Below are 25396 nucleotides of genomic sequence, written 5' to 3' on the forward strand. Positions count from 1 at the left end.
AGCACAGTTTATACCCACTTTAAGTGATTAAGGCGGGAGAGCTGCTGTGAGTGCGTTCCAGCCAGATTGATCAGAATCTGGCCTTGAATGCTTAGCTACGGAGTTTGGCTTTTCTTTTTTTTTTTTTTTTTTCCTTAAAGAGACAGAGTCTTGCTCTGTCACGCAGGCTGGATTAGAGTGGTGTGATCATGGCTTACTGCAGACTTGACCCCCTGGGCTCAAGGGATCTCTTGCCTTAACACCCTGCCCTCCTCACCTACTCCCTCCTCCCCCCAGGAGCTGGGACTACAGCACATAACACCATGCCCAACCAGTGTTTTTCCATAGAGATGGGATCTCGCTGTGTTCCCCAAGCTGATCTAAATCCCGTGGGCCCACGTGATCCCCCAGCCTTGGCCTCCCAAAGTGCTGAGACTACAGGTATGAGCCACCATGCCTGGCCCTGCCTTTTAAAAAAATTAGCTTTTGGCCAGGCACAGTGGCTCATGCCTGCAATCCCAGCACTTTGGGAGGCCGAGGCGGGGGGGTATCACCTGAGATCACAAGTTTGAGACCAGCCTGGCCAACATGGTGAAACCTAGTCTCTACTAAAAATACAAAAATGTGCTGGGCATGGTGGCACATGCCTGTAATCCCAGCTACTCAGGAGGCTGAGGTAGGAGAATTGCTTGAACCTGGGAGGCAGAGATTGCAGTGAGTCGAGGTTGAGCCATTGCACTCCAGCCTAGGCAAAAAGAGGGAAATTCCTTCTTAAAAAAAAAAAAAAAAAAAAAAAAAAAAATTGCTTTTGACAGTGGAGACACACATGCACCCTTCTGTATTTGGGGAATATTTTTGCTTTTCTTCTTTTTTTGGGGTAAAGGAAGCAACAATAATGATTTCCATTTGTTTGGTTTCACTTTCCCTTTCCCCACCCCATTTCTAAGGTACAGTTTTAAACGGATGGCTATAAACTGAATTGCAGTGGGTGGTTAAGGAGACAGACAAGGTCAGAGGCACTTGGGTAATTTCACAGGTTTGTGTTTCATCACATAGACTTTTACCTTAGGACTAAGTTCTGAAATATGAAACCAACTTGACCCACGGTGCTGGTGTGGGCAGCAGGACCAGTCACAGCTTCTTTGAGGAAGTGCTTGGTCCTCCTTTTCTCCCTCCCTGCTTTCTCAGACCACTTTGACCTGGCATTCTGGACAACCATGAGTCACAGTCCTTCCACTCAGAACCAAAGGAAACAAACCTCAGATTCTCACATTGTTTTTCAGACCAAATGGAGTATGATCTTTTTGAGAGGAGGTGGACAAGACAAATGAGGACAGAGAGGGAGAGTCCTCCAGAGGGGGAAGTGAGGCCTGACTCCAAAATCCTCCCCCTGTTTGCAGAATCATCAGTTGAGGACTCATTGATCCAGACCAGGTCCTTGATGTGCAGAGCAGCACTGTGCTTCTGAGGGAGTGGCCAGCTGGGCTTAGATTCTGGCTTCCCATTTGCTCTCTGACTTTGAACATGTGATTTCACTTCTGACATTCTTCATTTATGAAGGATGAAGTCAGATTGTATTTTATAAAGCACCTGACACATAGAAGGTACTACTAAAATGCAAATTTACTTTCTGTTTATGCTTTTAAAGTATTGCTGCCACTAGTTCATTATCTATGGATTTAATGTGGAATCTGCAGCTAACGTTTTGGTGTGTTAAAATATATTTTAACCTTATTTTTGCAGTCAATTGAAAAGAGAATTCTACAGAAGAGACAGAAGGGAAGTGATTGGCCCAAAGTCACTCAGCTGGCTTAGACAAGAATCAGGATTAGAAACTAGGTTCCTTAACTCTAAATTCATTGCCCTTTCCACTAGGTCAGGTGGCCCCGAACTTCTCTACGGTGGTACAGATGTGTGGCTTACACAGCCTAAATGTTTATATGCCTTTTATGGAGGAAGTTTGCCGCGGGCCCCTGTACTAGGTGGTCAGCAAACTTCTGACCTTCTAGGGGTGTTGTAAGTTTGTTTGTAATGTGTTGTAAGCCTTATGAATTAAATGTGCTTATTTCCTTCAGGTGCATGAAAGCGTCAAAAAAATAGGAAAAATAGAGATTTACTTGACACATCCCATTAATTAGTTTGGTTGTAAGTTCTGGAGTCAGTTGGATGTGGGTTTGAATCCCTGCTCCTCCATGTATAACCTGGGATAAGTTACTCAATCTATCTATTCCATATTCACCAGAGAAATGGCAATAATATAACCTGTTGTGAGGGTTAAAGGAGGCCTATGCAGCACTTAGCATGGTGGACCCAAAGGTTGGCTTGTGGCGTTGTCAAGGCTGCACTCTGTGGCTGCTCACAGGCATTGTATAAATAAGGATTGGCCCAGCCAGGGTCTTGCAGAAAAACCTTCCTCTGTGATGGAGTGCTGTAGGATAAGTAAGTCACCTTTCAGGCTAATACCCAGGACTACAGCTGGGTAAATTCTTCGAGTTTATATCCTCCCACCTTTCCTTTCCTGAGTGGGAGGGGAAATCACTTCACACAAGAGAGAGTAGTAAACAGGGGCTCAAAGGGCCATCTGTTCCAGCTCTATCTAAAACTGAAAAGTGTTAATATTTGTCAGCAAGGGAGGTGATAGTGCCAGCAATATTTTGGAAACAGCATTTGGTCGCTGACACATAAATGGTGTTGTAACCTTTGTTTTTTCCAAACATTTTGGTGAATGTCATAAAGTTCTTACAGGTTTTTCATGTAGTACCCAGATGTTGGTAGGAGACTATGGCCTGTAAAAGGTATGTTTGTGTTCAGTTGCTGAATATAAGAGGCTAAAAGGTAAAGGAACTAAGAGTGTGCAAGCATTCCTGAGTCCTGAAGGGACTCTAGGGTTCGTGCTGTGCCCTAAAGCAGTGTACTGTGCTAGACTGCTTTTTTTTTTTTCCAGCTGCTAGCACCTGACAATAGACTGCTCTTTCTAAAATGCAAGTCCATTTTCACCTTGCCTCTTAAAATCTGTCCACAGCTTCTCATTGCCTTTAAAGTAACATGCAAACACCTTAGCATGACATGTGATAAAACAAAAACTTCAGCAGAATTAAATTTAAAGGAGTTTAACTGAGCAATGAAAAGATTTGTGAATCAGTCAGTCTCTGGAGCCAGAGTAGGCTCGGAGACTGCAGCGCAGCCATGTGGTGGAAGAAGATTTATGGACAGAGAAAGGAAAGTGACGTGCAGAAAATGGAAGTGAGGTGCAGAATACAGCTGGATTGGTTACAGCCCAGAGTTTGCTTTATTTGAACACGGTTCCAACCGTTATCTACGTTTGATGGGCCAAAACTCGGTGATTGGCGCAAGGGTAGGTAAGGTCTGTTTACACCTCCACTTGTAGCTCACGATGTACCGAGAAACCTTTAGGCCAAACTTAAAATATGTAAGGAGGCAGCTAGAGGCTAAACTTGATGTAACACATGTAAGGCCTTTCGTACTATCTTGGTAAGTTCTCATATTTTAGTGTGTGTAGGAATCACCTGGCTGGGGTACAGGCGGCCTGTTACAATGCATATCCCTGTGTCTCACTGCCAGTGATTCTTGCTCAGTAGGTCTGGGGTGGGTCCTAGGATCTCGCATTCCTAACCTGGACTTTTAACATCGGCCATTCTGATGTGCTTGTGGTTTCTTTTCTCATGCCCAGCTTCCCAAAAGGTGGTCATTTCTTCCCAACTTTTCCATACACTGTTCCCTAACCTGGACAATTGTTTTTAATCATTCAGTCCTCCTCAGGTACCACTCCATCTCCAGGTGCTCAGTAACTAGTCATGCGTCATGACATGAGGATGTGCTCTCTGAGAAATGTGTTGTGAGGCAATGCCGTCATTGTGCCAGCATCATAGTGTATTTACACAATCCTAGATGGTACAGCCTACTACACACCTAGGCTCTCAGGCATAGCCTATTGCTCCCAGGTTACAAGCCTGTACAATATGTTACTGTACTGAATACTGTAGGCCAGTATAACACAATGATATTTGGGTATCTAAACATAGAAAAAGTACAGTAAAATGTGGTATACAATATAAAAAACAGTACACCTGCATAGGGCACTTACCATGAATGGGGCTTGCAGGACTGGAAGTTGCTCTGGGTGAGTCAGTGAGTGAGTGGTGAGTGAATGTGAAGTCCTAGGACATTATTACACACTAGACTTTATGAACACTGTACACTTAGGCTGCAGCACATTTATATTTTTTAATAATAAACCTTTGATTAATGGAACTTTTTTGCTTTATAAACTTTTAAAATTTTAAAAACTTTTTGGCACTTTCACAATAACACTTAGCTTAAAACACACACTGTACAGCTATACAAAATATTTTCTTTATATCCTTAATCAAACTTTTTTCTATTTTAAAAGTTTTTTACTTTTACTTTGTAAACTTTTTTTAAGAACTAAGATATAAACACACACGTTAGCCTAGGCCTACACAGGGTAAGGATCACCAATGTCACTGTCTTCAGGGGCAGTAACATGCCTGGAGTTGTCATCTCCTATGACAACAATGCTTTCTTCTGAAATACCTCCTGAAGGACCTGCCTGAGGCTGTTTTAGAGCTAGAGAGCTGTTTTAGAGCTGTTTTTTTAATAGCTAGAAGGAGAACTGTACACTCTAAAATCATGATTAAAAATACAGTATAATACATAAACGAGTAACAGTTGTTTTTATTGTTCTGTACTATACATAATCGTATGTGCTATACTTTTATATAACCGGCAGTGCAGTAGGTTTGTTTATACCAGCATCACCACAAACATGTAGGTAACTCATTGCACTATGTGTTATAATGGCTATCTATGACTAGGCGATAGGAACTTTTCAGCTCCACTCCAATCTTATGGGACCACCGTGGTGTATGTGGTCCATCACTGACCATGTTGTAGTTGCACAGCTTTTGTCTGTATTTAGCATTCCTGGCTGCTTTGAGAAGAACTATTCCTTCTTTGGATGTGGGCGTTAACTATGATTCTTTCCTGCTCTGTAAAATTCTAGCCTTATGAATATACTTACAAAAAGTGAACTTGATACATAATTGCTAATTAAGTTAACAGCTACAAATAAGGATTTAAAGTGTGCTAGGCACTGAGGCACCAGACTGCACTCAGCAACTGTGAAGCAGGCATTAGAATCCCGATTTGATTGATTAGGAGACTGAAGCTCACAGAGAGGTTAAGTTACTTGATGAAAGGCACATTGCCAGCAAGTGGAAGAACTCCACCGTGTCAGCTGCCTTGCAAGCTTGCCCATGTTCTTTTCTCTTTCCCGCATGCCTTGCTAGGAACAGATACCACAAATCTGAAATTCAGGTATGCCAGGAAAGAGGCTGATTTTTTTTTTTTTTTTAATTCTTTGTCCTACTTGAGACTTTGGATCCAGTGACAATCCCTTTTGTTCAGTAGGTAATGACTTAAAAGTGCAACCGTTTGTGCATCCTTTTAGCAGGAACCTAAACATGTTGGATAAATAGCAACTGTCTTAAGGAATGAATAGAAAATCAGGAAAAGTCATCATCCATATGAACTCTACATATCATCTGCTTTCTTGCAAATTGTACTAATCCATTCTCATGCTGCTGATAAAGACATACCTGAGACTGGGCAATTTACAAAAGAAAGAGGTTTAATGGACTTACAGTTCCCCATGGCTGGGGAGGCCTCACAATCAGGGCAGAAGGCAAGGAGGAGCAAGTCACATCTTACGTGTATGGCAGCAGGCAAAGACAGAGCTTGTGCAGGGAAACTCCCATTTTTAGAACCATCAGATCTCATGAGACTTATCCACCATCACGAGAATGCACAGGAAAGACTTTCCCTGGTGATTCAATTACCTTCCACTGGGTCCCTCCCACAACGCATGGGAATTGTGGGAGATACAATTCAAGATGAGATTTGGGTGGGGACACAGCCAAACCATGTCACAAATGGAACAAATTATTCATGTGGGCAATGTGTTTCCACAAGAGATGGTGGCCCTTCTTCACCATAGAAAGCAGCAAAGGAATTCCTTTAATGCTGTCTAACAATGTGAGAGTTTTATCCTCTCAGTCAGGAGGGAGACTTTACCTCTCTAATCCATTAGCATTATCTCAGTACACTTAAACACTCCCAGCTTTATTGAGGTGTGCTTTGCATTACTCCTTTTAAGTATAACCCAAAAAATGTCCAAGACAGATCTCAATTTAGTGGTTTATTTTGCCAAGGTTGAGGATGTGCCTGGGAAGGAGACCCAGTTACAGTAGGATCTGTGCCCTGTGCATTTTCCAAAGATGATTTTGAGGAGTTCAGCATTTAAAGGGGAGAGTGTCTGAAGGGGAAAGGAGGAAGGAAAAAAAAAGAGGTAAATAGGTAGTGAGGTAAGGGGTCACATTCTTGTGAGGCTTTGATTAGCGTTCACTGAATCCACATGTTACATGCTAAAGGAAGGAGTAGAGGAACAGTCAGTTATGCATTCTGCATTTTAAATCTGCATTTTATGTAAGACAAAGTAAACATATGCATTTGTCTTTGGGTGGGTGGTAGGACGATTTCTAGTCTTGTCTTTGTCCCATACCTGTGAAGATAAGCTGTTAAGTTATATTTTCAGGGTGAGAGTCAACAGAACTCTGTTTTATGGTAAAGGTTCTGGGGCCCACAAGGCATTTTCTTGTGAGCAATTTGCAAAGGATCCCACCTGGGGAGGTAGGTGGCCCTGTATCATTGCAGCTATCTGTTTAGGAACAGAAAGGAGGCAGTTTTTGCGTGACTCAGTTGCCAAGCTTAAATTTTCCCTTTGGCATGATTAGTTTAGGTCCCGAGATTTTATTTTCCTTTAACGTAAGTGTTTAAGTCAGTGAATTTTTAGTAAATTTACAGAGTTGCATAGCCGTCACCACAATCCAATTTAAGAACATTTCTATCACCCTGTAAGGATTTCTGTAACCATTTTTTTCTCACTTTAGTACACTTGTAATTCTTAAAATAATTAAAAAATTAAAAACCACCAGGAGAAAGTAAAATTTCCCAGACGGAAATAAAAATGAGCAGTCATTATATATGATGAGGATAAAGCACAAGTGTTAGGCATCACAAATCAAGACTGGGAGAGCATGGGTGCTTTTGGGTCAGTGTTTGGCTTTGACTGTCACACTGGACATCATCGGGGGGTCAAGGGCTGTGTGAATTACTCCTGCCCACATGAATAATTTGTTCCATTTGCAAGAAAGCAGATGATGTGTAGTTCATATGGATGATGACTTTTCCTGATTTTCTATTCATTCCTTAAGGCAGCTGCTATTTATCCAACATGTTGAGGTTCCTGCTGGAAGGATGCACAAACAGTTGCATTTGTAAGCCATTACCAGTTGAACAAAAGGGAATATCACTGGATCCAAAGTCTCAAGTAGGACAAAGAATAAAAAAAAATCAGCCTCTTTCCTGGCATACTTGAATTTCAGATTTGTGGTATCTGTTCCTAGCAAGATGTGGGAGAGAGGGAAGAATATAGGTAGACTTGCAAGGTAGCAGAAATGTGGAGTTCTGCCACTTGCTGGCATTGTGCCTTTGAGCAAGTAACTTAACCTCTCTGTGAGCTTCAGTCTCCTGATCAATCAAATGGGGATTCTAATGTCTGCCTCACATAGTGGTTGTGTGCAGCTCTTTTACCTCAGTGTCTGGCACACTTTAAATACTTATTTGCATCCATTAATTTAATTAGCATTTGTGTATAAAGTTTACTTTTTGTAAGTACATTCATATGACTAGAGTTTTAGAGAGCAGGAAAGAACCATAATAAGATTATTTAAAATACTGCAACTAGCCATAATGAACATTTTGGTATTAAATATTCATTTACCTTTACTGATAGTAATTTTATTTTTGTGAGGAAAGGTTTTGTTTTTATTTAAAAATACCAACACTGGTAAATGTCCTTTTGGAGGACTGGCTCAAGCCAGGTAACCAAGGGCAAGGCACTTCAAGCCACAGTTTCCTCACTTACACAGTGGGGCTAAATGATATAATGTATGCAACTTGCTACCTGGGGTAGATAAGGAACATTCACAAAAACAAGGATAATTATAGTTTAAAAGCATGTAATTAAGTGCTCCTAGAGGTCTGGGTTGTTCACATTTCTAACAGCTTGCTTATTTAGTAATAATAACCTATGAGAGTTCCCTGACTCCCATCACGGGATGTGTGATTGGGTGTGGCTTGTATTTATGGGAGGGGGAGTACACAGACTGGCAGGTGCAAATGCTGGGGTAAGCGCCCCTGGGCTCCGGCCCCGTGGCGGCGTCCAGGGGTAGGTGTCTGTGACTCCCAAAGCCCAAGTAGCAGGAGTTACAGTGCGCTTTTTTAACCTTGCTGTCCATGGACGGCTTAAGTGTTAACCAGCTCAGTGTCCTCTCCAGCATCCAGGAAGAATCAGGTCACACATGGACTTGAAGGATGAATGTGGGGGCTTTATTGAGTGGTGGAGGTGGCTCTCAGTGGGATGAAAGGGGAGGTGGAAGGGGGATGGAGTGGGAAGATGATCTTCCCCTGGAGTTTGGTTGTCCAGCAACCGATCTCCTCTCCGACTATCCCCAGCTGAACTCCTCTGAACGTTCAGACACTCCTCCTCTTCTCTTTGCCCTCCCGTTCTGCCATTCTTCTGCTCTTCTGTTCATTTCCTTGTGGAGTTGGGGTTTTGGTGTTTATATGGGTACAGGATAGGGGATGTGGTGGGCAAAAAGGCAAATTTTGGGTGCAGAAACAGGAATGCCTATTCTCCTTTAGGGCCGCGGCTTTCCAGGACTGAGAATGGGGCCTTTGCCGGGGAACCACTCTCTTCTATCCAGTATTTCCCTGTCTCCTGTCCATAGCATATGGATATATTGGTATTTTTCACAGCTTTGATAGAAAACATTGAGATTCTTGGTATCCTTTTTCATCTGGCAATCTATCAAAATGTAGTTTGATTTCACAAATGATAGAAATGACTTTATTAAGGTATGGGGTTTCACAAGCTTAACCGTATAGCTAATTATATTTGAAATTTAAAAAGTAAAGCTACTAGCTTAGAATCTTTTTTTAATGTTTTTATTATTATTATTATTATTATTATTATTATTATTTGAGATGGAGTCTCGCTGTCTCCCAGGCTGGAGTGCAGTGGCGCCATCTCAGGTCACTGCAAGCTCCGCCTCCGGGGTTCACACCATTCTCCTGCCTCAGCCTACCGAGTAGCTGGGAGTACAGGTGCCCACTACCACGCCCGGCTAATGTTTTGTATTTTTTAGTAGAGACAGGGTTTCACCGTGTTAGTCAGGATGATCTCAATCTCCTGACCTCGTGATCCACCCGCCTTGGCCTCCCAAAGTGCTGGGTTTATAGGCATGAGCCACTGCACCCGGCCATAAAGAATCATTTTGTTTCCCTAAAGGTTTTCTTGTCTTTACCTCCCTTTATAGTTTATGGCAGAGGAGCTTACATTTTAACTTAAATTAAGGTGCCTCTGTTTGATATATGCAAACCTAGTCCAAGAGGGTACTTTAGGTCTGTAAGCTTTGGGAAGCGGGTACCACATGGCAATAGATTAGGCTCTGACATTTTAAGACAGAGGGACATGTGACATGCCTAATGAACTCTTGTCTCTTTGTTAAAGACCACAAAGCTTTCCATTTCAACTGTGGCAATTGGGGACAATCACCTCTTCTGTATTATTACGATTGACCTGTTCTGTTTTCTCTAGCCATTTCTCAGCTTTCTTAATTTTGGCAGTTCTTTATTTTCAGATTGACCATGCAGCTTTGTCAGATGTCACTATAGATTTCTCTCCCTCTCCCTTAATGAGAAATGATCTTAAGAGATTGCGTTTTAGCCATCTACACTATTATTCTCATACAAATGCTGATGGCCCTTCGGGCTCCCCTCCAAGCATTTAGAGCAAAAAGTAAACAGATCAGTTAAGATTTAGTAATGAAACTCAGCTTCAGACAATGGCAAATCAAGCAGACCCCATATCCTCATTTTAATAAAGTCCATTTTGGAATGAACAAGAATTAGAAAAACAATTTAGTCTTATTGCTGAAGTTTAGCTATGCCTTAGCCTTGTAAGATTCCTTGACAAAACAATTCTCATAATAAGCTAGTTCTAGGTATTAGAGTTTTCTGAGAGGGGATAAATTATGAGAAATTTAAAGTTCCCCAGGCCAAATTTGGGACAATTTGTGCAACAAAATAATTAAGAACAGTAGAGTATTATGGGCCATAGAAAGTAATACGAATTTTTTTTTTTTTTTTTTTTTTTTTGAGACAAAGTCTCGCTTTGTCACCCAGGCTTGAATGCAGTGGCACAATCTTGGGTCACTGCAACCTCTGCCTCCCGGGTTCACATGATTCTCCTGCCTCAGCCTCCTGAGTAGCTGGGATTGCAGGCGCCCGCCACCACGCCTGACTAATTTTTTGTATTTTTAGTAGAGACAGGACTTCACCATATTAGCCAGGATGGTCTCGATCTCCTGATCTTGTGATCCGCCTGCCTCAGCCTCCCAAAGTGCTGGGATTACAGTCATGAGCCACCACGCCCAGCCAAAAGTAATAGGAATTCTTGAGTGCATATGAATGATAAAGAAGTAACTAGATAGCTAAATGAGGGAGATGGAAGACTCTTGCTTTGGTAGAATGCCAGAGACAGATTGGCAGAAATGGAAGGAGTGCTGACATTGGAAGCTGAGTTTCGGTGGCGTTGTAAAGATTGAGTTAGGCAGCATCACCCTAGGTGCTAAATTTAGGGGTGCATTGGGTGAGGAGCATGATGTTTACCTGATCTTGCGCCATCTCACTGGAGACTCTTATTAATTGCAAGACAAGTATAGTAACTATGCAATGGAGAAATAGGACAACACCTTGACCAGGTGACCAAAATTAACATCACAGGTGGAAGCAGATGAACATCTGTGCCTCTGGATATAAATGCCCTTAGGAGGAAACTGTGTATTCTGTAGTAGTCATCTAACTTGACTCTAATCACAAGGAAACAACAGAGAAACTTTAAATGAGGAACAGGAAGATACTACTTTTAAAAAGAGGAGGGCTGTAGTCTCCAAGACTGTTGATATCATGCAGCATAAGGGCTGTGAAACCATTTCAGATTGAAGGAGGCTGAAGAGTTGTGACTGCCAGATGCAAAAGCTGAGCCTAGACTGATTCCTGTTCTGTAGGGGAGAAAATACTGTGAAGGACATTGCTGGGTCAGTTGACAAAATTGGACTGTGGGCAATAGTGTAAAGTAGTTTAATTTATGGAAGTAGAGAACTCCACTGTGGCGATGTAAGAGGATATCCTTATTTTTAGGAAACATGCACTGAAGTATTTAGAGGTAGAGGATCACAGAGTTTACAATTCACTCTCAAATGGTTCAGGAAAAAAAATACTGTTTGGTTAGATTTGTTTTTTTTTTTTTTAGATGGAGTTTTGCTCTTGTTGCCCAGGCTGGAGTGCAATGGTACGATCTTGGCTCACCGCAACTGCCACCTCCTGGGTTCAAGCGATTCTCCTGCCTCAGCCCCTCATGTAGCTGGGACTACAGGCGTGTGCCGCCATGCCTGGCTAAGTTTTATATTTTTAGTATGGTTTCACCATCTTGGCCAGGCTGGTCTCGAACTCCTGACCTCATGATCTGCCCGCCTCGGCCTCCCAAAGTGCTGGGATTACAGGTGTGAGCCACCGCGCCCAGTCCTGTTTGACTAGATTGATTGATAGGAAGGAAAAGGTAGGTGGAGAGGGTGATAGCAGATTATAAGCAGATGGGGCAAAATGTTCACAATAGATGAATTTGGTAAATGGCACACAGGTGTCCTTTGTATAGTCTTTTAAAAATTAAAACATTTCTTAATTATGGGTACAAAATAGGCGTATACATTTATACGGAACATGTGATATTTTGCTGCAGGCATACAATGTGTAGTAATCATATCAGGGTAATTGGGGTGTCTATTACTTCAAGCATTTATCATTTTGTGTGTATATTCTTATTCTGGCAACTTTTCGGTAAGTTTGAACTGACTTCTAAATAAAAAGTTTTTAAAAAGCTGTCTAGAGACGGAAAGTAAATAAATCCACCGGGCATGAAAGGAGTTTTTTTTTTTTTTTTTTGAGACCGAGTCTCGCTCCGTGGTCCAGGCTGGAGTGCAGTGGCCCAATCTCGGCTCACTGCGCGCTCTGCCTCCCGGGTTCACGCCATTCTCCTGCCTCACCTCCCGAGTAGCTGGGACTACAGGCGCCCGCCACCACCCCCGGCTAATTTTGTTTTTGTATTTTTAGTGGAGACGGGGTTTCACCATGTTAGCCAGGGTGGTCTCCATCTCCTGACCTCGTGATCCGCCGGCCTCCGCCTCCCAAAGTGCTGGGATTACAGACGCAGGCCAGCACGCCCCACCGAAAGGATCTTAGTTATAAAACAAATTTAGCTGAAATGTTGTTTTACCTTAATGGGCTTGAACTTTTCTCTAGGTACGTTCGATTAGCTTGTCTCGAAGTAATACTTTAACCTTTTTAATATTATTTAAATTGTTCATTTTTTTTACATATATAGTAATACATACAATTATTCTCACTGTAAAATATTTAAATCTTTCAGAAGCCAAACATGATTTTTCCCTTTACTATAGTCTCTCCCTCCCTCTCCTCTGAAGAAACTAGCATTAAGAATTAGGTTGTGACTTTCTAGTCATAGAAATCTGCAAATCTGGCTTTTATTAAATAAATGCAAATCCGACTTTTATTAACATAAATGGGATTTTGTACCATACACCTTTACCAGGATTACGTTTTTCACTTCATGTATCTTAGAGATATATTTTCACTGTTTACTTTATTCTTTATATAATGTCTGAACAGAGTTGGATAGTTGTACCATAATTTATTTAATTACTTGTCTATTGAAGATCATTTGGGTCTAATTCTAATTTCTTTCACAACAGAGTGTGTATCATAATCTTGGTACATGAAACCGTGGTACATGAAAATTTTACTAATGCATCCTGGAAGTAGTATTGCTGTGTCAATGTCTGTGTGTTTAAATTTTTTAATAGGTCCTGCAAAACTGACTTCTACACAGACTGTAACAATAGTATATGCTCATTTTCCAGCATCTCTGCCAACTGTGGATATTATCAACCTTGTAAATTTTTGCTAATCACAGGGACAAAAATAATATGACTTTTAAGTGCACATTTCCGCATTTATTGGCTAGTGGATTTCTTCTTCAGTGCACTGTGAAGAGTGCATGTCACACCCTTTATCTGTTGTCCTTTTTGGTTGTCTATTTCTTACGACCTGTAAGAGTGTTCTTTATTTATTCTAAATAGTACGTTTTTGCCTGTTAAAGTGCCTTAATTATTTTATCCTAGCCAGTTGCTTGTCTTAGAAGTTTTAAATTTTAATGTAGCCAAATCTTTTACTCTTTTCTTTAAGGCTTCTGGTCTTTGTGTTTTGCTTAGAAAGACTGTCCCTGTTTTAAGATTACTTAAAAAAATACCCATATATTCTATATATTTTTTATTTTCATATTTATCTCTTTATATGGAAACTTGTATATGGGTTTATTTATTTTTATTTTTATTTTTATTTTTATTTTTATTTTTTTTGAGGCGGAGTCTCGCTCTGTCGACCGGGCTGGAGTGCAGTGGCCGGATCTCAGCTCACTGCAAGCTCCGCCTCCCGGGTTTACGCCATTCTCCTGCCTCAGCCTCCCGAGCAGCTGGGACTACAGGCGCCCGCCACCTCGCCCAGCTAGTTTTTGTATTTTTAGTAGAGACGGGATTTCACGGTGTTAGCCAGGATGGTCTCGATCTCCTGACCTCGTGATCCGCCCGTCTCGGCCTCCCAAAGTGCTGGGATTACAGGCTTGAGCCACCGCGCCCGGCCGTATATGGGTTTAATTTCATTTTTGTCTTAGTAGATAACCAATATCCTTCGCATTAATTATTAAATATTTTCTCTCTAATATAAAATCTTAACCAAATAATAAAATTCTGATATGCACAGGAATCCCTGTCTGTATTCTTTGTTATGTTCTATTGATCTCTATATATGTTCCTGTGCCGATTCCATAGTTTCAATTTGTCAGGGCGAATCCCACAAATTCTTTTCCTTCTTAATAACTAGAACTACTTGTCAGGTTCCACTGAGAGTTCTGCTGCGAATTTTATTGAGTGAGTTCCCTGTGTGTAAAAAGTTCTCCTGGCATGAAAAGGAACTCAGGCTATGGAGTCAAATAGGTGTGTTTATGAAACCACTTGTTAGCTGTGGGATGATAATCGCCCTTATTTTAGAGAAATGTCAGGTTTAAATGAGACAACGCATAAAATTGCAAAAGTTAATGCTTCATGTATAGATGTGCTTAAAAAATATTATGTATATCACCATAGTGACAGAGAAATGATATGTTCTGTGACAGTGTAATAGCTTATTAATCAGAATATCCTTGCATTCATTTAAGAAATAGCATACTCCTATCCACATGTGAATAAAATTTCTGTCTTTAGTGATATTACACTTGATATGTAAATAAACACATTAGTGTATTCCTGTACCCATTTATTTATTTATTTATTTATTTATTCCTTCCAGTAGTATCTTGGTGGTGTTGCAGTGGATAGGCACTGTGCTTGGTGCTTGTGGACAGAACTTATAGATATGCCTTATAGTAAATGCCTCCTGGAGGGAGAGCAGACATGAAACAAATAATTGTACCTGATTTTGGAATTATGATTGAGAAATACAGTGTGAAGATAAGTTACAGTGTCTGTACGGCTCTGGCTCAGTTTGATTAAGTTCATTTTGCCGAATAGCTCAGTTTGTTGAATTTACAAAATTTGTTTCTCTAACATAGTTTTAAAAGCTTTAATGAGAATGAGTGTAGATCAGATTCTCAAGCTGGACTCTGTGGGTTTAAATCCTGATTCTGCCACTTAGATGCTTTGTGACCTTGGGCGAGTTACTTAACCTCTCTGTGCTCCAGTTTCATCATATGTAAACTGAGTAGAATATGAAGCCACTTCTGAGGGTTTTTATGAAGAGCAAATCAGCTGTTATAAGTAAAAGTGTGTGGAGCAGTGCCTGGCTCATAGAGTGTTGTAGAGGGTGTGTTAGCCATTATCGTGACTTCATTAGCATCCAAATTTTTAATACCTTATATGGAATTTTAGAATTATTTATTTTTCCCAAGTTCTTTTAAAAACCAACTTTCTCATGGTATAACTTACATGCAATAAAACTCATGTTAAGAGTATATGCTAAGAGTAGCACCATGTTAAGATTAAGTTTTGTAAATGTATGCAACCATTTAATCACCAGTACAACTAAAGCAGAACATTTCCATGAGCCCCCAAGATTCCCTGGTATCTATCCCTCTGCAGTCATTTCCGATTCCTTTTACTGCATTTGTTTTACCAGAGTGTTAGTCTTTGTCTTTTAGCATGTTTAGAATTTTTAATTCATTTTTTGATGGATAATGTATATGAAATTTGAGATACTAGTTACATAGTCTGTTATATTAATGATCACTTCTGGCAGTCTCTATTTTTTGTGAGTTTTGAGCAAGTTTCTATGTTTAATTGCTTTTTGTTAGAAACCAAAATGTCAGCATTTTACTTATAATAGTATTGGTTCACCAAGCAATTTGGTGAACAAATAAACTTATAGTTAAATTTCTTCTAACTGTAAAACAAGTTAATTGGTTTTACAGTATAATTCAAAGTTTGTTTTTCTACAAAATAAAATGTGTAGGTAAGTCTGGGTGTGGTGGCTCATGCCTGTAATCCCAACACTTTGGGAGGCTGAGGCGAGTGGATCACTTGAGGTCAGAAGGTTGAGACCCGCCTGGCCAACGTAGTGAAACCCCACCTCTACCAAAAAATACAAAAACTAACTGGGCTAGGTGGCGCGTGCCCGTAGTCTCAGCTGCTCAGGGAATCTGAAGTGGGAGAATTGCTTGAACCTGGGGGTGGAGATTGCAGTGAGCCGAGATTGTGCCACTGCACTCCAGCGTGAGTGACAGAGTGAGACCCTGTCTCAAAAAGGCAAAAAAAAAAAAAAAAAAAAAAAAATGCAGAAGAGGCATTTAGCTTCTTGCCTTTTTTTTTTCTTTGCTGTTGCAGGGGGTGCGTTGGTAGGAGTGGAGGGAGAATTTAGTCTTAGCAGAAATGAATGTGTGGAAGTCTTAAGCTTTTCTCCCTTAGATTGCCCCAAAAGAACAGATTTAACTTCTCAGCATCTCTGCTTTGCTAATACCAAAATTACCCGTCAGGATAGATACCAAGAGAGGGAGGGAACTGTATGAATGGTCCAGTATTTGGACATAGAACTTTTCCCTGCAGTAATCATAATGAAAGTAATAACTTAATGGGAGCTGACATTGTTTTGTACTTACTGTGGGTAGGCATCATGTTAAACCCTACTTACATTTCATTTAATTTTTCAACCCCGTGAGTTTGATGGCACTGTTATTCCCATTTTACAGATGATGAATAAGAATCTTAGAGAAGTTAAGTACCTTGCCCAAGACCATACACTTGGGTGTTTTGTTTTTTGTTTTTGTTTTTTAGTTTTTTGTTCCTTTTAGTTCAGAAAGAGAAAAGGAAGGAAATAAAAAAAGTTTGTTAAAATAACTATTGCATAAAAGGACATTTGGGCTAGATGCTGAGATGTACCTCTTCCAGAATGGGGACTAATGATTTAAACAAAACAAAATATGAAAAAGAAAGAAGAAATAAATCATTCTACTCAATACTGTTTGGGATAATTGCGTTGTTTTTCATCTTTTAACACACAAAGCAGTCTTTTTGGGAAGCACTGTGATGAGACTGGCAAAAATGGCTGGTGCATCGATGCTCTAAAATGGTGGGGGGAGCCCTGAGAGAGGCATTCTACTAAATCCCGTCGCGAGCATTCTCATTCTTTACTCCTCCTGCTTTTGGAATTGGGAAGGACCAGACTCAAGCTAAGTTCTCAATATATTAACTTTTAGGAATGCCCACTGCCCGTCCTGACCCTCTTCTAGCAAACTCCCCTGCTGGCCACTGTTCCGCCAGCTAGCTGCAGCAACCATACCAAGGGCCAGGAGGCTGCTTGGTGGTGTCAGCTAAGCAAAAGCGGGGTATCATCACTGTTGGGGCCACACATAGTTGGTAAGTGATGGAGCTGATAGTGGGACTCTGCAGTCTTGATTCTTAGTGTTATTGCTCTCTTGAATTTAAATCTTGAAGTCAATGAGTTTTTTGGACTAAATAATTTCTCACATTTGCCAATGCTTTAAACTTTATAGATTTTTGACATTTGTTTCTCACTCTGTCCTCAAAGCATCCAATGCGGTAGGGAAGGAAACCTGATGTTTCATCCATTGTGCAAAGGTAGGCAAACTTTTTCTGTAAAGGGACAGAGTAAATATTTTCAGCTTTGAGGACCCTATGATCTCAGTTGCAGCTATGCAGTTTGTGATTGTTACAGGAAAGCAGCCTTAGATAGTACATCAATTGATTGAGTTGTGGCTGTGTTTCAATAGCACTTTATTTACAGGTCGGGCGCGGTGGCTCACACCTGTAATCCCAGCACTTTGGGAGGCCAAGGCAGGCTGATTACTCGAGGTGAAGAGTTTGAGATCAGCCTGGCCAACATGGCAAAACCCTGTCTTTACTAGAAATACAAAAAAATTAGCCAGGTGTGGTGGCATGTACCTGTAGTCCCAGCTATTCGGGAGGCTGAGGCAGGAGAATCGCTTGAACCCAGGAGGTGGAGGTTGCAGTGAGCCAAGATCATGGCACTGCACCCTAGCCTGGGCAACAAAGTGAGACTCTAGCTCAAAAAAAAAAAAAAAAAAAAAAAAAAGAAAAAGAAAAAAAAGAACTTTTTTTTACAAAAAAAGAAAAGGCAGGAGGTGGAATTTGGCCCTGTTTGTAGTTTCCTGACACCAATAGTAATAGACTGATCTATTTGGGGACATCAGGACATATCAGCCACAGAGAAGGTGACTTAGGATGCTTAGTGCCAAGCATTGTGCCTAGTCCACTTCCTAACTTTTCCCAGGCTGCAGCACATAGTGCCACTCACCAGTACCTTTAGGAGATTCAAGGCACAACAATAATAGTGATAATAACTCATCTTTCTACTGGATGCATTGTTCTAAGTGCTTTTCACATCTGACGTTAATCTATGGACAGCTGAGTGACATGGGAAATTGAGGTCCTAAGGAAAATAGCTTGCTGAAGGTCACAGAGCTAGTGAGTGGTGAAACTGGGATTTGAACCCAGGTAGAGTGGTGCTAAGCTTGTGAGCTCAAGTCCCTTATCTTCTGTCTCCCACATTACAGGATTTCTCAGTTTGAGATCATCTTTGAAGCCTTACTCTTTGGGAATTGCGTCTTTATATTGAGTGATAAGGTTCTGTGTTCGCTTTTTGAGACATTTACTTTGGAGCAGAACTGCGAGTAAGAGACTGCTAACTCTGCCAATTTTCTGTTATAGCTGGATAGTTCAAGGGTGGAGCAAGATCATGCAAGAGGTTTCTTTTTGCTATCCCTGGGCTACACCAGAGACTTTCAACTGCAGAAGCACTTTAATAACAGTAGAGATGATTTATTAAGTGTCTGTTTTGTCGATACTGTGCTAAGTGTATTAAATATATTATATTGGTTAAAATCTCACAGTGCTGTAAGTTAAGTGGTATTATCCCCGTTGCACAGATGGGAAAATTGAGGCTCAGTTATGGATAAGTTAATTAAATCTCTGAGCCTTAGTTTCCTCATTTGGACATTATGATCGTCCTATCTTTTAGGGTCATTATGAAGATTAAATGAGTTAACACATGTTACGGATTTAGAGCAATGTTTGGCACCCAATAGTGTTACCTGTTATTGTTGCTGTTATTATTAGAACATAGTAATTGTAGAGGTGAAATGCTCACTTTTCATGAGTATTTGTGAATTAGAAATAAGCATGTGAATATTCAACATAGTGCCTAGGTGTTAATAGATGGAACTTATGATTATTTATAGGAAGAAAGTGTGTAAAGTCCTGTTCCTTTTAATTTAAAAATACCTCCACTGATGATGGTTTCAAAATTAAACATTAAAATGTTAAAACTCAGTCTCTTGGTTCTGTTTGTTGTTGTTTGTTTTGCATAAATTTGCTCCCTGCAAAAACAGCCCCAGATATTCCTGTTTACTGTAAATCGGGTAGATTGGATAGGGTTGGCACTAGAGGATAGGTATGCTTGACACAGTAAATGATTTACATGGTGCATTTTACAGCCTTAAAAGCAGTAACTTAGAAATATGCACAGGGGAGTAAAATAATTTGCTCATTTATGTTAGATTTCAGTGATAACCTAATTGTAAAAAAGTTGTATTTTACATATGCACTCTATTATATACCCTACATTACTGTGCATATTTTTTGTACATACTTATCTCTCTGTGGGGTTAGGTCCAGAACTGTGAGTATTCTATGATAATGGCAATTTAAAGTATTTGTTCAATATTAAGATTGACTATATATACATGATTTTTCTTTTCCATACTGACCTTAGGACTTAACCCCTGCCTTAAGCTGGAACTCAACTCTATAATGAAATGCAGAAAATGAACATTTTTCCCCCTCCGTAAATTAAATAACTGATAATTAACCTTTTCATTTCTTTTTTAGCTTGCTAATTTCTGTTAGTAGAAACTGAAGCAATGCTATACAATTCAAATTTTTTTTGTGACAGTGACATCTGGTGGTTTGTTTTTAATTCTCATGATTTCTCTGTGCTTGGCTGATTGTTGGAAATTCCAAAGAATCGTTGTGTGAACTGCTTTGCTTGGCGTTTAACACTAGCTAGCTATTGAGAATCAAGTTAGTTCCATGGATGTGGCTTAAACTTTGAAAACCTCAGTGCTCCATTTGGATGCAGTCCTTCTCTGAAGGGAATACCACCCTTCCTTGGATGAATGAACATTTTAGCATTTGTGATGGGCAAACACTGTCTTGGGAAGGATTTCTCTTTAATTCAGAGAACTTAGGATTTTGAATAAGTGATGGTATCTGTGCCAGCTTCTTTGCTTTACTCATGAGGAAGCTGGAGCCCTGAGAAGTGGAGTGTGTTGGCCAAGGTCTCACTGTGTCGGCCAAGGTCTCGCTGTTGGCCAATGTCTCACCATGTTGGCCAGTGTCTCACTGTGTTGGCCAAGGTCACCTGCTCCTTGGTGAGCAGTGGTTCCATAACTTATGGGTTTTGTGCTACCAGGGAGCAGTGTGGCATTGGGCTCTATGCTCAGAAATTACGTTGTTGTTGTTGTTGTTTTTAGATGGAGTTTTGCCCTTGTTGCCCAGGCTAGAGTGCAATGGCGCTATCTTGGCTCACTACAACCACATTTCTGCCACTGTTTACAACTTTTTCTTTTCCCCTTGAGACGGAGTCTTGCTCTGTTGCCCGTACTGGAGTGCAGTGGCGCAGTCTTGACTCACTGCAACCTCTGCCTCCTGAGTTCAAGTGATTCTTGTGCCTCAGCCTCTCTGAGTAGCTGGGATTACAGGCACGCACCACCATGCCTGGCTAATTTTTGTATTTTTAATAGGAATGCGGTTTCACCATGTTGGCCAGGCTGGTCTCAAACTCCTGACCTCAGGTGATCCACTGGCCTTGGCCTCCCAAAATGTTGGGATTACAGGCGTGAGCCACCAGGCCCAGTCGGTTCTTCTTTTTAGTGTTGATACTTCTGTTTTTTCTGCCTCACCGCAGAATCCAGTATGGTCTAAACCTTGTTCAATATTAATGGCCACACAAGGGAAAAGGTCCCTAGCCCCCTTTCCTCATTTCTGTGCGTAACTCTAAATGAGGTGTGATATGGTTAAGTCCCTTGGCAGTCCAGGTTCCATGCATTCATTCATTAGGCAACAAGTATTTATTGAGCAAACCCTGGTGGGAAGCCCTGGTGTTTTTTCTGTGTATGTAAGAGCCTGCTCTGATGGAGACAGAGGGTAATCAAGTCAACAAGGAAGATCAGTAGAGATTATGATAAGTGCTGTGAATGAAACAAATGAGATGAAGAGGAACTGTAAGTAAGCTGCTATTCCTAGTAATTTTAATTAGGGTGATCAGAGATGTTCTTGAGGAGGTGGCTTTCTAAGCTGAAAATCAAAGGATGAGAATGAGTCAGCCATGGGAATAATTGAGCAAAGGACATTATAAAAAAGGGGACAGTGCAGAGAGCTGTGGGATGTTTGGCTTGTCCAAAGAACTGAAAGAAAGACCTGTGGCTAGAGTCGAGTGAGTAAGGGGATGTGGTCAGAGGCTGGTGGGGCTGTTTTAGGGCTCTGTAGATAGGGAGAATGAGTTTGGGATTTTTCTAAGTGCAATGGAAAGCTCTCGAAGAGGTCTAGAAAACTGGAATGGTGTCTGCTTATTCAAAAACATGAAGTAAAAGAATGATATGGTTGTCATGTGAAGAATTGAATGAAGGGTGTCAAGCACAGGAGCAGGGAGACCAGTGAGGCGGCCCCTCTGGAGGTCTCCTGGCTTGGGCTGTGGGGAGAGTGGTAGGGATGTCAGAGAAGGATCTTGGAAGATTAGGCTGGGTTGTGGTGGGCCCCAGATACCTGGACGAGGAGCTTAGGTTTGGTTTTTGCAGCTGTGAGGGAGCTGTTGTGTATGTGTGAGTTTTTGAGTGAGTGCATGTGTGTTTGTGTGTGTGGCTGTGAGAGTGTGTGTGAGTCACTGTGTCTGAGTGTGGACTGCGTGTGTGGACTTCTGAGTACATATGAGTGTGTGCGTTTCTCATCCTGTTGCACTGTGATCAGGCCAGTGGCATGAAGCAAAGGGCTATCCTGTGTGGCACAGAGTAAACTGGGGGAAAGGCTGGTGGCAGGGAGACGAGCTGAGAGGGTGGTGCAATGAGAGGTGAAATGAAGGCCCAGAGGATGCTCACTTAGCTAGCCACGGAGAAAGAAAAGACTATATGGAGCAAGTCCTGTTATTTATTTTACTCTACAATTGGGATGATTGAGATTTAGGAGTGAAAGGCAACTTCATAAAAGATGTCAATAGTCTCTTTAAATTAGACCAGTTTGATCTCTTGCTGAGTATTTTAACAGCCTTATTTTAAAAAAATAAATACATCTCACTGAAATTCATGTGCTTGATTTCTGTGAACAGAGTTCCGTGAGCGTTAAGTTGATTGATTTTACTACCTGCTATATCTTCCTGCCAGGACCACTCTCCCCAATGCATGTATTCATTTTCTCTTTTAGAATTCTTGAGAAACTAATTTAGAATTCTTGAGAAACTCATTGTATTTTTTATTTCCCCCAGGACATTTTTGAAGATGCCTTGGAAACCATCTCAATGTAAGTAATAACATAATAAAAAGGATGTAGTCAAGAAAAATTGATGGTTGTCTTACATAAAAAGTAAATATTTCATTCTCATTTTTTTGGAGAGTACTGTAGTGGCTATTTTCAGAAAAAAGTCCCTTTTCTGTAATTAAAGAAGTTGTGATTATATTTAAGAAAGGACCTATCTAATAATACTCTCAGATACATTTCTGAGTATTATTTCATGTAACAAAATAAAATATTTCTCAAAAAATTATTTGTTTATAACTAACTCTTTTAATAGTTGTTCATATTTATTTATATCATTAGTCTCATTTTGTAGATTTTTGTGTTTGGTTTGCACTTAATTTTATTAAAAGCATTCACTGTAAGCCTATATAGTTTTTGTAATAATTCTAAATGACTAAATCATATTAGATCAAGTGGAATATTACAACTTACTTACCTGCTTCTCCATTGTTAGACATTTAGGTTGTCACTGGCTTAAAAATGTAAAACTAAGTTTACATGTGTATAGCTTTGTCATATTTTGAATTGCTTCTAAAGGTTAACATTACAAATGTAGAATTACTGAATTAAAAGGGATGAATATGTTTAGTGTTCTTTGTATATCTCTAATTGCCTTTCTGTATTAATTAACTTCAGCTGCTATAACAAAACACAATAGCCTGGGTGACTTAACCAACAATAATTTATTTTCTGACAATTTTGGAGGCTAGAGAGGTCTGAGTTAAGGGTGCTAGCATGATTGGGGTTCTGGTGGGGGCTCTCCTCTTGGCTTGCAGACTGCCTCCTTCTTGTTGTGTTCTTTTTTTTTTTTTTTTTTTTTTGAGACGGAGTCTCGCTCTGTCGCCCAGGCTGCACTGCAGTGGCCTATCTCAGCTCACTGCAAGCTCCGCCTCCTGGGTTCACGCCATTCTCCTGCTTCAGCCTCCGGAGTAGCTGGGACTACAGGCGCCTGCCACCTCGCCTGGCTAGTTTTTTTGTGTTTTTTAGTAGAGACGGGGTTTCACCGTGTTTAGCCAGGGTGGTCTCGATCTCCTGACCTCGTGATCCGCCCATCTCGGCCTCCCAAAGTGCTGGGATTACAGGCTTGAGCCACCGCGCCCGGCTCTCGTTGTGTTCTTACATGGCCAAGAGAGTGAGAGCAAAAGCTCTCTGATGTCCTTTCTTATAAGGGTGTTAATCCTATCCTGAGGACCCCACTCTCCTGACCTCATTTAAATCTGATTGTCTCCCAAAGGCCCCATATTTAAATTCCATCATGTTGAGGGTTTGGGCTTTAACATGTACATGTACAGGTGGGGTAGAGGGGCATAGTTTGTTTTACAGTACTTCCACAAGAGTATTATCAATTTACTTGGCTACCAATACTATATAAGTAAAGTGGTTTAAATTGTCACATTATCATCACTGGGTATTATTTGAAAAACAGTTTTGCAACTTAAATGATACCTACTTTAGTATTTTTAAAAATTATTTTAAAAACACACTGCATCTTTTGTATGACTTCTAGTTTTCTTTTGTCTCTTAGCTTTTTTTAGAATGTTTCTCTTAACATACTTATGGACTTTAAATTATATATACCCTAATCTTTTGTCATATTTGCTATAGATATTTGCTCCAGACTGCAATTTTTCTTTATTTTAGAACGATACATTTTTATTTTGTCCAAAAGTTTAATGTTTGTATGTTTTTTTTTTTTTTTTTTTTGAGACGGAGTGTTGCTCTGTCACCCAGGCTGGAGTGCACTGGCGCTATCTCGGCTCACTGCAAGCTCTTGTCTCTCGGGTTCACGCCATTCTCCTGCCTCAGACTCCCGAGTAGCTGGGACTACAGGCAGCCACCACCACACCCGGCTAAGTTTTTTGTATTTTTAGTAGAGACTGGGTTTCACCGTGTCAGCCAGGATGGTCTCGATCTCCTGACCTCGTGATCCGCCTGCCTTGGCCTCACTCAAGTGTTGGGAGTACAGGCGTGAGCCACCAACGCCTGGCTTATAGTTTTTTGTTTTTTTTTTTAAACTTAATTGTGATTGGAATTAACCTATTAATTAGGAGCAGTTTCAGATTTACAGAATTATTGAGGAGGTAGTACAGAGTGTTCCTGTGTAACCAGCCCTGGTTTCCTCTATTATTAATTTCTTAAGTTAGCATGGTACATTTGTCACAATTAATGATCAATATGGATATATTATTGTTAACTAAAGTTCATACGTTATCCAGATATAGTTTTTACCTAGTGTCCTTTTTCTGTCTCAGGATCCCACCCATGATACCACTTTACATTTAGTCGTCATGTCCCCTTAGGCTCCTCTTGGCTGTGGCAGTCTCTCAAACTCTCGTTGTTTTTGGTGACCTTGATAGTTTTGAGGAGTACTGTCAGTTATTTTGTAGAATGTCCCTCAATTGAGATTGGTCTGTTTTTTTTCCCCTCATGATTTGGCTGTGGTCATGTGTTTTTGGGAGGAAGACCCCAGATGGAAAGGGCCATTCTTGTCACATCATAGCAAAGGTCCACAATATCAGTGTGACTTAGCACTACCGATGTTGAACTTGGTCACATGGCACGGGTAGTGTTTGTCATGTTTTTCCACTGTAAAGTTACCCTTTTTCCCCTCCTGCCTTTTTGTGCAGTACTCTTTGGAAGATAATCTGTTTATATGATTTTTAAGAAATCACTTCTATGGTGGGCAAGTGATCGCCATTCAGAAATCTTACAGTTATTCAACCCTGCTCCTCCCTGGGTGTTGGCAGGAACTGAGCTTGGGCTGTAGTAGGCGATCGCAGTCCAGGAGATGGAAAAGGATCAGGCCGTGGGGCTGCTGATTGGAGTTTACCAGAGGAGACACTGCTTTTTCCAGCGGGAGCTAGCATGCCACACACACCAGAGAGGGGTGCAGGCCTCACAGAGGAGGACGGGTCTCACCGACCAATGGGACCACTGTGACCCGTGAGCAGTGCACATTGACGCTTGTGCTTCTCTGAGCTCCCACTGGCTTCAATAGGCTGTTAGTGACGTTACCTTTGGGACGT

At 40.8% G+C, this 25396-nt stretch overlaps 1 protein-coding gene across 2 annotated transcripts in view; it reads left to right on the forward strand.

The window, feature by feature from the left end:
* Positions 1 to 25396, forward strand: part of TTC39B (tetratricopeptide repeat domain 39B) — a 135804-nt gene that overhangs the window by 8990 nt on the left and 101418 nt on the right. For both annotated transcript variants that reach the window (XM_023213118.3, XM_023213119.3), the window contains exon 2: positions 22339 to 22373. In XM_023213118.3, the coding sequence (XP_023068886.2) occupies positions 22339 to 22373 (35 nt within the window). The remainder of the gene's footprint in view (positions 1 to 22338; positions 22374 to 25396) is intronic.

This window comes from Piliocolobus tephrosceles, chromosome 14, assembly GCF_002776525.5.
Source record: "Piliocolobus tephrosceles isolate RC106 chromosome 14, ASM277652v3, whole genome shotgun sequence".
Taxonomy (NCBI): Eukaryota; Metazoa; Chordata; class Mammalia; order Primates; family Cercopithecidae; genus Piliocolobus; species Piliocolobus tephrosceles.